The sequence below is a fragment of the Cyrtonyx montezumae genome, unplaced genomic scaffold (assembly GCF_038088225.1).
Source record: "Cyrtonyx montezumae isolate F1298 unplaced genomic scaffold, pur_monq_1.0 scaffold_17, whole genome shotgun sequence".
NCBI classification, from domain to species: domain Eukaryota; kingdom Metazoa; phylum Chordata; class Aves; order Galliformes; family Odontophoridae; genus Cyrtonyx; species Cyrtonyx montezumae.
The window spans coordinates 14,320,164-14,333,364 of NW_027071903.1; the positions used below are offsets into that span (position 1 = coordinate 14,320,164).

General features: G+C 46.2%; 1 protein-coding gene across 1 annotated transcript in view; it reads left to right on the top strand.

Annotated features, from left to right (window-relative positions):
• Positions 1-13,201, top strand: part of NLRC5 (NLR family CARD domain containing 5) — a 33,032-nt gene that overhangs the window by 3,738 nt on the left and 16,093 nt on the right. The window contains exons 3-18 of the mRNA XM_065733353.1: positions 284-584; positions 1,917-1,988; positions 3,725-3,790; positions 4,412-6,167; positions 6,976-7,059; positions 7,366-7,449; positions 7,530-7,613; positions 8,491-8,580; positions 9,278-9,319; positions 9,749-9,814; positions 10,169-10,252; positions 10,734-10,817; positions 11,232-11,321; positions 11,943-12,008; positions 12,504-12,584; positions 12,948-13,031. Of these exons, the coding sequence (XP_065589425.1) occupies positions 284-584; positions 1,917-1,988; positions 3,725-3,790; positions 4,412-6,167; positions 6,976-7,059; positions 7,366-7,449; positions 7,530-7,613; positions 8,491-8,580; positions 9,278-9,319; positions 9,749-9,814; positions 10,169-10,252; positions 10,734-10,817; positions 11,232-11,321; positions 11,943-12,008; positions 12,504-12,584; positions 12,948-13,031 (3,134 nt within the window). The remainder of the gene's footprint in view (positions 1-283; positions 585-1,916; positions 1,989-3,724; positions 3,791-4,411; positions 6,168-6,975; positions 7,060-7,365; positions 7,450-7,529; positions 7,614-8,490; positions 8,581-9,277; positions 9,320-9,748; positions 9,815-10,168; positions 10,253-10,733; positions 10,818-11,231; positions 11,322-11,942; positions 12,009-12,503; positions 12,585-12,947; positions 13,032-13,201) is intronic.

The following is a 13,201-nucleotide window of genomic DNA, read 5'->3' on the forward strand; positions in this document are numbered from 1 at the left end:
TTGGCAGATGGCCACTGCATCAGTACAGCAGAGGAGCTTCTCCCTGACTGCATCCAGAGAGCCTGACTCTGCTGTTTGCCCTCATCTGTTTCAGCACCACACAGCAGGCAAACACAGCAGTCCTCGCACCTCCTCATGTCTGGGCTAGGATTTGCCACAAGGCAGATAAGAATTGCTAGGTGGACCCAAGGGGGTGGGATAATCCTGCTCAACAGCAGGACCGTGTGGGTGAGCATCTCTCGCTTCGTGCCCATGACCACCCTTTCTGGTTTCATCCTCCTAGCCCATATTCCAGAACGATGATCTCCACCTGGAAGCAGCTGGGGCAAGCATCCGCCCGCAGCTCGTGGAGTTCCTCAGCCAGCATCCTGGCTGGCTGCTCGCTGCCTCCCAGCACTTCCTCCCCGTGGATGTCCTCAGCAGCTTGGCAGGCATCGCTGACCACAGAGAAAAAGTCTCTGTGCTCCTCGACCTGCTGGAGAAGGCTGGCCCTGCCACCTGGAAACAGTTTGCACAGTGCCTCTGCATGGAGTGTGACCTGCCCCTGGAAATGGAGATACTGCTCATGAGCTCTGCAGGAGAAGGTAGGTAATGGAGCTGGACCTGCTTCCTCTGGCTGCCTCCAAACATAACCAGTGTCTTGGCCCCCTGAGGGCATCTTTCCCACAGCCATCATTTTTATTTGGAAGCAGTGCCTTTAGAGGTGATTGTGTCACTGCAGAGTGTAACCACTGCTCTGAGTGTGAGGGTGTAGGTGTACACAGGGTGAGAACATGCTCTGTTAAAGCCTACACCACCAGCTCAGCTGTGCTTATACTTTATTGTATTACTTAATTTGGACCTAACTTCTCCTCTGCTAGCATCCTGCATAGCAGAAAGTCCTGCATGGTGAGATCTTCTCAGCAGTACGTCTCTAACACCTTGCTTGTAATAACTTGCCACTACTTGCATCAGTCAATGGATGCAGCCGTTGGTGAGTGACTTCAGCAGCTGTTACTTTTGCAGAAGGGAAAGATCAGACAAGCAGCAGAGAACAAGGAATGACATCTCAGGAGTAAAGCTGAAACAGATTTTCACCTTTTAATGATGTGGAGTATCATAAAAGAAATGCTTTCTTCAAGTTTCAGGATCAGCTTATGCTGGTTAAACTGTGGTGTTAACATCTTAGTATCACTGCTCCTACTGAGGGTGAATTGGTTTGGTTTTTCTGGGAGGCTGTGGCATGGCCCCATTTGCAGCCTTGTTCTTTGCTGCTTTGTGCTGATGCTAAAGTACCAGAGTGCTGGCCTGCATTTCCAGCTGGAGATGGCAATGAAGGGAACTCATGTATGAAGGCTTCCCATCTGGCTTTGGCGAGCCCTCCTTCAGGATGTGAGCTTATCTGAACTGGTGGCATGCAGACCCCTGCTTGGTATGAGCAGCATCTGCCTCTGAAGTTTGTGACTGTAATCTGTGGGGCTGCTGGTGCCGAGTGGGAGCTCCTGGCAGCTCAGGCTGCTTCCTTTGCTGCACACCATTGTGCTGCCATGAAGTGAGTCAGAGGAGGTCCTTGCTTGTGCTGCCAACTGACTGCTGAGGTTTCATCTCAGAAACACCTCCTGTGCAGAAGCAGGGAGGAATGGAGCTTCTATTTTTGGCTGCAGTGTGGTTTTAGGTTAGCCAAAGCTCTTCTAGTGCTCTGACTTTGTATGTGTCGTATGAAAAGTTATTTCACACCTTGAAAGCAGAAGTTAAAGTATTTTTTGGGCAAACTGGTAGGAGATCAGATGAGGTTCCAGAAACCTGTGTTGCATCAGCCTTTATACTGAGCCTTGTTAAATGCCACTGTATGTGCTGTGAGCTACTTACCCTTTGATTTTATCTGATCACATTTCAAGGACAGAACAATAGCAATAACTTTCTAATTTCCCATTCAGCTCCTTCTGGTAACTTGACTCAGAAGCAAGAAGCATACACATATACAAGTACCCAGTCCTCTATGCCAAAAGGTAAGGCTGAAACAGACCTGTGATGCTATCTATGGTCTTGGGTTGTATCTGTTCTGCCCATGGTCTGGGCAGGGCTACAGGTGTCCTGCATACTGGCTGCAGCACTGGGAAGGTGATCCCCACACATTGTGACTACAGATTTATTTTTCTGTTGGTGCTTTCCAGCTAAACATCTCCTGTTTCATTTCCTTTCAGAATAGCCTTTTTGGCCCTGGCTCTGATGAGGAACCCATTCAGTTTTCTCTTTCGAGGGAATGTCCCATCCACCCTGTGAAACCCCACTTTTTACAGCTATACCGTGTTTGGCTCATTGAAAGGTAGAGGAAGTTGGTTTGGCTTTTAAAGAGAGAGCAAACAGACTAACCTGGAGCTGACCCAGCAGAAAGCATTCTAGGAGTGTGGGAATCTGAGCTTAAAAGATTGCACAGTAATAGTTCTAGGTCTAAATTCAGGGATGAACTTAGGACTGAGGACTTCCAACTACTCAGATTGGGAAATGAGGGTTTTGTTTTCAGGATCCCTCCTCTTCCCCTAGAATTCTGCAGTGGCATCATAGGACGTCGTTGCCTTTGGTTTGCCTTCTTTTCTGCATGTTTCCTGCTGCTGGTAGGCTTTTAGCACTGCACTCTGAGCAGCAAGCACCTCTCAGTCACTGGTATTTCCTGTTCCTGCTCTCTTTCAGGTCCATCACGTGGGTTTATCCTGCTTTTGGTGGACTTGAACCCCAAATTGAAAACATCTGTCTATTTCTTTTTTGGTTTTTTTTTGGCATTCCAGCAGCTGTGGTGCCAGTGGGGTCACTTCTTGAGATGCTTTTGGATGGCTGCTTTTTGGCTGAGGTTCCGGCACTGCTCAGCAAACAAAGGACTGAGCAAAATAATCTAAGCATCATTTACTAAACACATCCTTCAAAGCATGTGCCTTTCAAAATTCATGTTGTTTCCTGCAAAGAGTTTCAAAGCAGGCTGTATCATTATGCCTGTTTCTGATGTCCCAGCTGTTGCAGGATGAAAATGGTAACGTTTGGTCATTAGCTGCTCACGTTCCTATATCAGATAGATGTTGATTTCTTGTATGTGATCATGTGTCCTTCATGGAGGAGGAGGAACCTGCTCAATATCTTCGCAAAAGCACCCAAGTGGGTTGAACAGGAAACTAGTACACTGTGGTAAGCACAGCTGATGTTATCCACTAGGAAAATCTATATGAATGGAATAAGCCCAAGTGCTGGAAGTCTGGAGAGCAATTGCCCAGAAAGTGATGAAGCTCAGGGGGCTCTATTCCTGATTGTCATTAAGCAACCCAGACCCTAAGATCACTCCTGAGAGCTGCAGGGCCTTAAGGAGCAGCCCAAGCTGACTGTCTGGGTGGTAGAATCCTGGGGATCATCAAGTCCAACTGCCTTGCCAAGGCAGGTTCCCTAGGGCAGGTTACACAAGAAAGCACCCAGATATTTTGAATGTCTCCAGAGAAGGAGACTCCTTGGCCTTTTGGTGAAGATCTAGTGTAGTATCTGTTCTTATCAGTTTAACTTTTAGTAGTTGGGTGCATGTCTGCGTTTACTTCAGCGATTGCAAAAGCAGTTGCATCAGCTCAGTTTGAGCCAAGTAGTTTTGTCTCTCGGATTTTGCTTCTTTTTTCAGTCCCCTGAATGCTTTGCTGAAGAGCCTTGCCCAGCTCTATGCAATCTGACATTCCAAGAGCCGTTCTGATGTGTCTCTGACTTTGCTTTTCAGGACTGACGTGCCGCCGCCGCTGCAGCAGCCCTGTCAGCCATAAGGATGCTAAACAGCAACGCCTGGGTATGTTGATATGCAGAAGTAGAGGAGTGATGGGTTTCCCTTTGAGGAGAGGACCTGTTTAGACACGCAAGAAACCAACTTCCTGCAATGAGGGAAAATTCTGCTTGTGGCTGCAGAAATTCTTATGCAACAGGTTATGAAATGTATCAACAGTAGGAGCTGGCAAGGGATGCAGATGGCATATAAGGACTTGTAAAGCATTCAGCTGCTGGAATTCCCTGTATTCACTTGTTGTTTTTTTTCTTCTTTTTAAACCAAATAGAGAGATACAGTGATGATTTGAAACCTTCTCAAGCCTCCACAGTTTCTGTAGCACGTTAAAAACGTGCACGGATGGTTTCAGCTCACTCTAAAATAGAGAAGCAACTGCATGGATGAGTGATGACAAAATCAAGTCAGAGTGAATCCAAGAAAGACTCAGTGGTCTGAGCAGGCCTGAGGTCTGTAGAACACTGGTGCAAAACAGGAAAATAACGTGTAATTTTTCTGCTATTCAAATGTATCATCTAGCTCTGCGAAGCAGCCTCTGATCAGGGCCAGGGTTTCTCTGGGTGTGGCAGTTTTTGATCCATTGTAGCTCGGAGCTAACTTTTTCACTCTCCACTCACTCTGCTTTCTCAGATTCAGCTGAAAAGTATCGGCATCTTCTCGTGGACTCGATCTGCGAGAGATATGGCAGCAGGAGAACAGCAGGAGCAGCAGCACAAGAGCAAACACAGCCACTGGCTTTCAGCCAAGCCTTTGTCAACCTTGTTCTTCGGCAGAGCAAAGCCTCCAGGTTAAAAGAGAGAGCAGATAAACCCCGAGAGGACGCGGCCCCTGCCCCTGAACCAGAAGAATGTGTGGATACAGCCGTGAGAGTGTCAGATCTGTTCGGTAGCGTGGTCCGATCGCGTGCAACGAAGGTGATCTTTCTGTTTGGTAAACCAGGTACAGGCAAGACCATGCTAATGCACAGGATATGTCAGAAGTGGGCGGAAGGTGTCTTACATCAGTTTCTCTTCACTTTCCTGTTTGAGTTTCGGCAGCTGAATTTACTTAAAAGAAAACTGACTCTGAAGGAGCTTTTGTTTGGGCTGTTTCTTCACCCGGAAGACAGCCCTGATGCAGTGTTCCAGCACCTCCTGGATAATGCCCAGCGTATACTGATCATCTTCGATGGGCTGGATGAGTTTGCGGGTAACATGCACGAGTCATCAGCTTCTAAAGGAAGGCTGAACCTTAGCTCCAGTATGTCCATATCTGAGCTCTTTGCAGAGCTTTGTCATGGGAATCTCCTGCCTGGTTGCACGCTGTTGGTCACCAGTCGCCCTAAGAGGCTGCCTGACTTCTTACTAAACACAGTAGATCTGCTGGCAGAAGTTTGGGGGTTTGATCACGAGAAGGTTGAGGAATATGTCAGCCACTATTTTCGTCATCACTCGTTCAGAGAACAAGCCATTGCACACCTGAAGAACAACACCAAGCTCCTCAGCATGTGCCAGATCCCCGCTCTGTGTTACGTTGTCTGCATCTGTTTGGAGTATTTGCTCCTTAAACATCGGACGAACGTGGAGCTTCCTCAGACCATGACACAGTTTTATATCAAAATGCTTCTCATCTTCATAAACAAACAGCAGGGAGAGCATGCAGATGATGAGGAGACTCAGCTGAACAGTAACAAGAAGGCCATTTGGGGTCTGTGTGATCTTGCACTGAAAGGCCTGGAAGCTAAGAAGCTCGTGTTTTACGTTGGAGATATTCCAGAGCACGTGAAGGAATTTGCTTCCTTGCACGGTCTGCTGACTGTCTTTGAGGTGAAGACGAACAGTGCTCGCCCAGAGACCGGCTATGCCTTCGTGCACTTGAGCTTGCAGGAGTTTTTTGCAGCCCTGTGTCTTATGATAAGCAAGAGCGTGGACAAGAGACACCTGAAAAGGAAGTTATCTCTGAAGTCGAAGTGGACATTAAGGAATGAAGCAAAGACCGAGTTCATGGAGAGTTTTCACATCTTCCTCTCAGGCTTGTCGTCAAAGGAGTGTAGGACATTTCTCATGCTGCTAGCTGAACAAAGTGAAGCTTGGGTGCAGGATAAGCAAGACACGATCCTGCAGTCTCTCAGGAAACTGGCAGCCACTCAGCTGACCGGGCCCAAAGTCATTGAGCTCTGCCATTGCACGTTTGAAACACAAGGCCTCGAAGTAGCCCAGCACATTGGGAGCCTGCTGAATTTCAAATATGAGTTCAAAAACTTCAGACTGACACCTCTGGACATGTCAGCTTTGGTTTTTGTCATCAACTCGGGCCAGGATGCGACTCGTTTGGATTTTGCAGGGTGCCCCTTAGACACGGATTGTTTGGAGATGCTGGCCAGCTGTAGGAACATGGAGCATCTGAGGTAAACGGGAGGTGTGCTGGGGGCTGGGAGGGCAAAGCTAGCATTTCTGTTTTAAAAGGGAGGGAGAGGTGATGTGAGATAACAACAGGAACTTCGATACTGGAGAAATTTGGTAAACAACGTATCTGTAAGTGATTGGAGGATATTAAGGTGTTAAATCCATTCTGGCTTTTTGTTGTAGTTGTTTGTTTCTTTGTTTGGACTAAAACAGTGAAAACAAGACCTAAAAGATGTGGGGGAGAATGTAGGTGTTTCTTGGCTTTAGAAAAGTGAGATGAATCTTGCAAGCAGATGGGAAAATTATGATGTAAGTGAAGTCACCATAAACCAGATGAGCAGGAAATATCTGCACCCTGAGGTGCCCTCCCTATCAGTGCTTTGCTGTAATGCTGGAGGGACTTTCCAAGCAGGAGCTCTTGGGACTTTTCTATAGAAGTTTCTTCTATATAATCCCCTCCATAACAGATGTACTTTGCCTTCAGACCTTGTGTCTTTTATATTCTGGAAAACGTTGGCTGCTGTGCCACTCAAACTTACAGCACCTGGACTGAAGTAAACCTGCATGTAACTGGCTAGGTTGGTGCCACTGTGCCAAAAGGCAGAAGCTTTCTGTCCTTTCTACTTGCAGTTAGTGTGCAAGTTTAACATGTTGGGTTTTTTTTCAATCAGATTCCACCAAAAAAGAGCATGACACAGCATCTGTTATAAAATCAATTCAACCCATATATTTCTGGCACGTTTTAACCTGCTCTGTGGGCTGCCTTCTTTGTTGTGTTTAACTTTTTTTCCCCTTTTCTTTGTGTTTTAGCTTTCGGAGTAGGAGATTTGGTGATGACTTTGCTGCTGCACTTTCGAAATGCTTAGGAAAAATGGGGAGCCTGAAGAAACTAGAGTAAGTCTGCTTGTGAGCTCAGAGCCTCCTCTGCTGTTTCTCCGTGTCCAGGTCACTCACTCAGGGCTAATCATACAGAGCCATGCAGAGCAGCACAGACACGCGTGGCTCTTGTTTTCTAGCACCACCTCATATCAGGAGGAGCTTTGCCCTGCCCTATTTAAAGAGCAGCAGAAAGTTGGTTGCAGGTCGCAGAGTCAGGCTGCAACCTCTGTGTATGGTGCAGGCACATGTTGGGATGGGTTTGCCATACACTGCATGGATGCTAGTCCTCCCTCTACTTGGTTTGATTCTTCCTTTTTCCAGGGTGACAGGTGGGACCATCACAGCTGCAGGGCTGACTAATGTGGTCCAAGCTTCGTCACACTGCCCTCACCTTGAGGAAATAAAGTGAGTGTGCTGTGGCAATGCCACTCGAATCAGCTGCTCATTTGGGTTTGGGCTGCTAATGAGATTGAATCTGTGTGCAGCTTGCAGGACAATCGGATACAGAATCCAGATGTGAAGACAGTGATGGAGCTGCTCTCCAGAATGGAAAAGCTAAAGAAAATAGAGTGAGTAAAAAAGTCTTAAACTTACTAAAAGTGTTAGCTTTTTATGAAGCCAAGCACAGCATCAGAGAGAGCTTAAGAGAGAAGATCAGAGCAGGGTTGGTGGATGTCTCTGTCAGGGTCGGTACTAGTAGAGGTACACGTGGGATGACATTCCTCTTATCCTTCCTCACCTCTCTTCCCCTTGGTCAGGCTCAGATGGAGATGCCTGAGCTCTGTGAGAGCAGATGGCTCCCTCCCTCTCTTCCTAAGCTTTCCTTAGCCATCTTGTCCCATGCTGCCCCTCTGGGAAGGCAAAACCAGGCCGCTGTCTACCCACTCTGGATAAAAGGGAGGCACTCTGCCCTTAAAGACCTTCCCATACCCCTGGATGCGAGCAGGTGAATCCAAAATACCTGCAGTTACTGCTGGGGAGGGGGAAAAAGGTGAATGCACCTGCTCCTCTGCTTTCCTGAGGTGCTGCATAACTGCTTCTGGGAAGTGTCACCGTGTCCCCAGTGAAGCAACTTAACCATCCAGAGAGGTTTGAAGGGCAGTGCAGTTGTAAGTCACGTTCCCTCACACGTTTCTGATACACGCAGACAGTGCTGTTGTAATGATTACACTGAGGCTCATAGGAGGTCTGTGGTCCTGAGAATGTGCAGGGGTTCTGTAGAAGCAAGATGTCATGTTTCAGTTTTAGTGAGGTCCAACAAGCAATGAAACAGCATAAAGCTGTGGTTAAAGAGTAGATCCTCAAATCATGCAAGTATTGTGGTTTCAGGAGTGTTTCTGAGAGTTTTGGAGAACCTTCAGGGTGTTGGGGGTGTGCACAGAGAGCATTTGCGTAACAAAGGACCATGCCCAGAATCTGAGACTGTCTTCTTCCTCACATCCACAGTCTGAGCAAGAACAATCTTTCCCTGAGTGCTGTCCTCCTTTTGGCAAAGGAAGTCACCATGTGTCAGAATGCTGCTGAACTACACATCAGGTATCAGTGCATGAGAGCTCTTACAACAGTACGTTGTCTCTTCAGGTGATGGCTGTATCAGTGGGTACTGTTTTACAGTTTTCTTGCTGGTTAATCAAAATCAATGAAGGATGACTTTTACTCCTTTTTGTTTTCTATTTGAAACACAAAATCTGAATCGATCATGTTATAGATTCCACATTTATTTTTTTAATTGATCTTCTTGTCTATAAATTGATTTGCAGATGTTGTATTTCTTCATCCAGAACAGAATCTAAACTTGCTTTTAAGCTCTGCAATACATCAACCAGGAAATTCTTTACCAGCTAGCATAATTACGGATTTTTTTTTGCTTTTGTAGGTCTAGGATGAAAGAGAAATATTTAAACCTTATCTTACGTGCTTATGCTATAAGTGTAATGGACAAATTAATCCTTGGTGTAACTCAGGGGAAGTCAAACTGCATAAAATGCCAACCCATTTCTTCTTAACCACGTTTCTCTTTTGTGTGTGCTGCAGCCCCAGGCCAGCATAGTGGGTTTGGTGCTGCCTTCCATCCTCACTGCTGCTTTTTGGCTTGTCTGTGGCAGTGTGCTAACGTGGCAGATGTTGACTCTTGAGCACTCAGGGAACAGCTTTGCTCCTTACTGAGCACCTCTGCTGAAGAAATGACATCCTTCTACCTGTGTCCTAACACTGGCTTTGGTCTCATTTTCAGGAAGGACACTGTGATATTAACTTTATCTGGGGAAGGTCCAAGGTGAGTAACTACACTTGGTTGTGTTAAGCTTGTTATGCTTTATTCAGTTGTGCTGGTTTAAACCATCAGCTCAGCGTCACTCTAAACCACTTCAGTAGAACTGATTGCCTTGCAGCTGGCAAAGCTTCCTGTAGTGGCACAGTCTCACGTGGAGGCAAAGCTTCCTGCATCTTAGTAGCACCTTTGGTTTGGAACTCACTTGATTCAAATAGAAAGAAGTCCCACGTGGGCACCCTTGTGCTGATGGCTCCCATCTCTTGGTGGGGGTCTTCTGGCTTTGAAAATCACTTAGCCTGGCTTGGATGGGTTGAACAGATCCCCAAAGTTGTTTTTTCTTACAGAAAGCTCAGAGAAAATGTTATGCAGCTCCGAATTCCTCAGATGCTTTGTGAAGGCATGTTGAAGGCCGAATATTTTGCTTGTTTGCAGGTCTTTGGATTTGAAGTGGGAACAAAACAAGGAATGTGCAACTCCATCTAGACACCTGAGGTTATGGTAAGGAGAAGGCACTGAAATTCCTCCTGTTTGATGGGTTGATGCCTCCAGAAGAGAGTACTGGCTTCCTGAAAGCAGGAAAACTCGAGAGCACTGTTAGCACACGCTAAAGCTGGAAAATATCCCTCCCATCCCTCCTTCTTTTGTCCTTACTGGTCAGCGCAGCAGGAACAATCACATCCAGCCCTCTGCTGCAGGGAGCACAGAGGGACAGAGCAACATGCTCACAGCTGTGTGGCAGAGCAGAGTAAAACCTGCCTCAGCAATAGCTGTGTGTGCCTTTATCTGGAGAGAGGCTTCAGTATGCCAGCTCCAACTGTTCCCTCACTGCTCATTATCCTTTCCTGTTCACAGCTTGCAGGCTCTCAGCTTGTCTTCGCAACACGCAAAGGAGATTGTGTCCATTCTCCAGAGCTGCCCACATCTCTCTGAAGTAGAGTAAGTGCCACCTTTCCTTCCTGTTATTTTGCTATGAGTGCAGGCAAGAAGCAGCGTGTGTTAGAAACAGAGGGCAGTGAGACCTCAAGGGAGGAACCCAGTGCACTGTGTTTGTGCCTGGTGAGCTCTCAGTCAGGGATTTTTGGTGAGGTCCAGCAGAATCTGAATGCTGAGCAGCTTCTGATTCTTGTGACAGCTAAACTGACTTGAAATTGAGATCAGAACTTTCTTATCCTTCCTTCCGATGGGCAGTAAACACTTGCTCAGTTGGTTTCTTGCTTTGCCCTTCCACTTAAGCTTTTTATGATGTTATATGTACTAAGACATGTCCTTTTTCTCTAGGGATAAAACTCTTAGTCTGGAGTTGCTTTATGCTCTGAAACATAACATCTGGCCAGGCAAAAAAAAAAAATAGGGAAAGCGAGTATATCTTGAGGGCTTTGCTGTTTGTACTGTCCCCACTAACTGGAAAAAACTTCAGTTTATCAGGTAACAAGCTTGGCGATGAAGGCTGCAGTTTCCTGCTGGAAAGCCTCTCCTGGATTTCGATTTCAAAGCAACTGGAGTAAGTATTGCCTTGTACAAAACCAAATTGCCCTTTTTTTTTCTTGAGCCTGAGTTATAGAGGGGTGCTGAATAGGAGTTCAGGGGGCAAAGACGTCATGCAGACCAGCACCACAGAAGCAGCTCTAAGCACTAGTGGGGGAGGATGGGATTCATCCTGTGAGGCTGTTCAGGCTGAAGCCTGTTAAGAGCGTCACACTCAGAAATAGCTCTGAGTGCATCCAAAGTGCCGTTTGATTAAAATCCCTTTCTCCGTAGTAGTGGTCTTGTGTGTGTTGCTCTGTATCACTTCTTGAAGCACTCTGGGTCCAAGCATGCAGCACAGTCATGACTGCTTTCATCAGGACAGTCCTTCTGTGTGTTGGCTGCATGTGTGATTTCAGTAACTGAATGTTTGCCTTTTTCTCTTTCTTAGTCTGAGTCACAACTTCCTCTCTATTAACGGCATTTACAGTCTGCTGAAGGCAGTGAGTGCCTGTCAGAGGGTGGTGGAGGTGGAAGTCAGGTATGTAAGTCCTGAAGAGTCCTGTCTGAGGTTAATCCCAAAGTCTGAGAGCTGGGTTCTGAGAGCTGCCTCAGAATAGAGGCAGGTAAAGAATGTGCAAAGATGGTTACTAACGTTTATCTGTGACGACACATCACTGCAAGCTGATTCTATCTGAGCCACCATCCAGAGCTTGAGAAGGTGAAGGACTGTGCACCCTGTAATGCCTTGGGGCACGTGTGGGTTGAGATTTGGACTCAGTGCTGCACTGTGCCTTGGGAAGTTTTGGAGAGCCAGCCTCTGTGGAGTATGAGAAGCAGTGACATCTCCTGGAGCAGAGCTGAAAGTTCTCCTCTTAGCATTTTCCCTAGAAAACGCCCTAGGTTTCCTGTGCAACAGTTTTGCCTATGCTTTTTCTAACCATCTGGGGAAACTGAGTTACCAGATATTAGATAGTTTTATCCAACCAGGATTTAAAACTAATGGAGATAATCTTTTGCTTGCTTTGGGAATATCTTAAGTGATTAATAGCACTGAGATGTTAGGAGCAGATCTCCACCAAAACCAAGCGTTCATAAAAAAGAGTATTCATTTAAGTAACCAAAATGTGCCACTAATTGATTTCTTTTCTTCTTTACTCAGCCTTTATCATAACATTGCAGTCCTGAGGTTTACAGAAGATGGAGAATTTGCTTCCTCTTCTCCTAGGTAGAGTGTGCATGGACAAATATTTTTTTTAATTTATTTTTTCCTCCGCATCTTGTTTAGTTTACATCCTCTTTAGGCATCAATTTCAGTTCTTTCCTCTGAGTGTGAACTTAGTGCTCTCTCCTAGTTTTCTCAGCCGTTTTGAAAGTTTTCCACTAGCTTCTGTAAGGCACCAGGTGACATTTTAAACTCAGATGTTTTGGGGTTTGGGCGCTGTGTTTACTTATGACCAAGTTCCTTTTGCTCAGATACTCTTAGTGCACAGCACATTTAGGTAAAAGCTGAATGCTCCATCAGATTGTAGTTTAGATGGGAAATCTGTCATCTTCCCCTTCTCCCCAGCCTCCCATACTGAGTATTTGGATACTCACTGAAAGAAAGAAAAGCCAGCCACAGGCAAGATATGGGTGTGGGTGGAGCCAGGTGAGCCTTGGGGATCTGCTGAATTGCAAAGCCTGAGTGTTTTTATCCTTGTCTGGTTTTGTGCTCTTTTAGTAGTGAAGAGTCTTTGTACCCCACTGATGACCAATGGGATGACAAAGAAAACCAGATACCGACTCACTCCAAAAAAATAAGGTACTGTTGCAGATTTCCATCGTATTTCATATATTTCCTATTGCACTCTATAGCTGATGAAACACACATGGCCAAGTTTGGTGAAGAGGACTGGTAAAGGACCCTTCAGACATTTGTCACTGTGCTCACAGTCCTAGCTTGCAGCACTAGAAGCTCTGTGGTTAGTGTTTGTGGTCTTCTACAGCAGTCAAAGTAGCATGTGCACTCTGCTTTGTCTTTCATGGCATCAGCATGGGGATTGTGCAGTACTGCATCAGCTTCTGTGTGGCAGCAGTGGCAGAACTTGTGGTGCTGCAGGGATTAGCTGCTGTTAGTAGGGGAAATGCAATTGAAACTACACTATGATTCCTCTTTTTCCCCTAGGTTGACTGACTGTCATTTTCAAGCCAGCAACCTGGAGAAGCTGTGTGCAGTCCTGAAGGAATGTGGCAGCATCTCTGAGCTGGAGTGAGTCCTTAGTAACTCTTACAGTCTTTATCTGCAGTTTGTGGGGATATCTTGAAAATGCCATCAGTCTGTGCCAGAGTGTTGTACAGAGAATGTGGCATAGACACAGCTTTTCATGGGCACGCAGTTGTAGTGCTCTCTGAAGGCAAAGATCACAGCTTATACTTCCA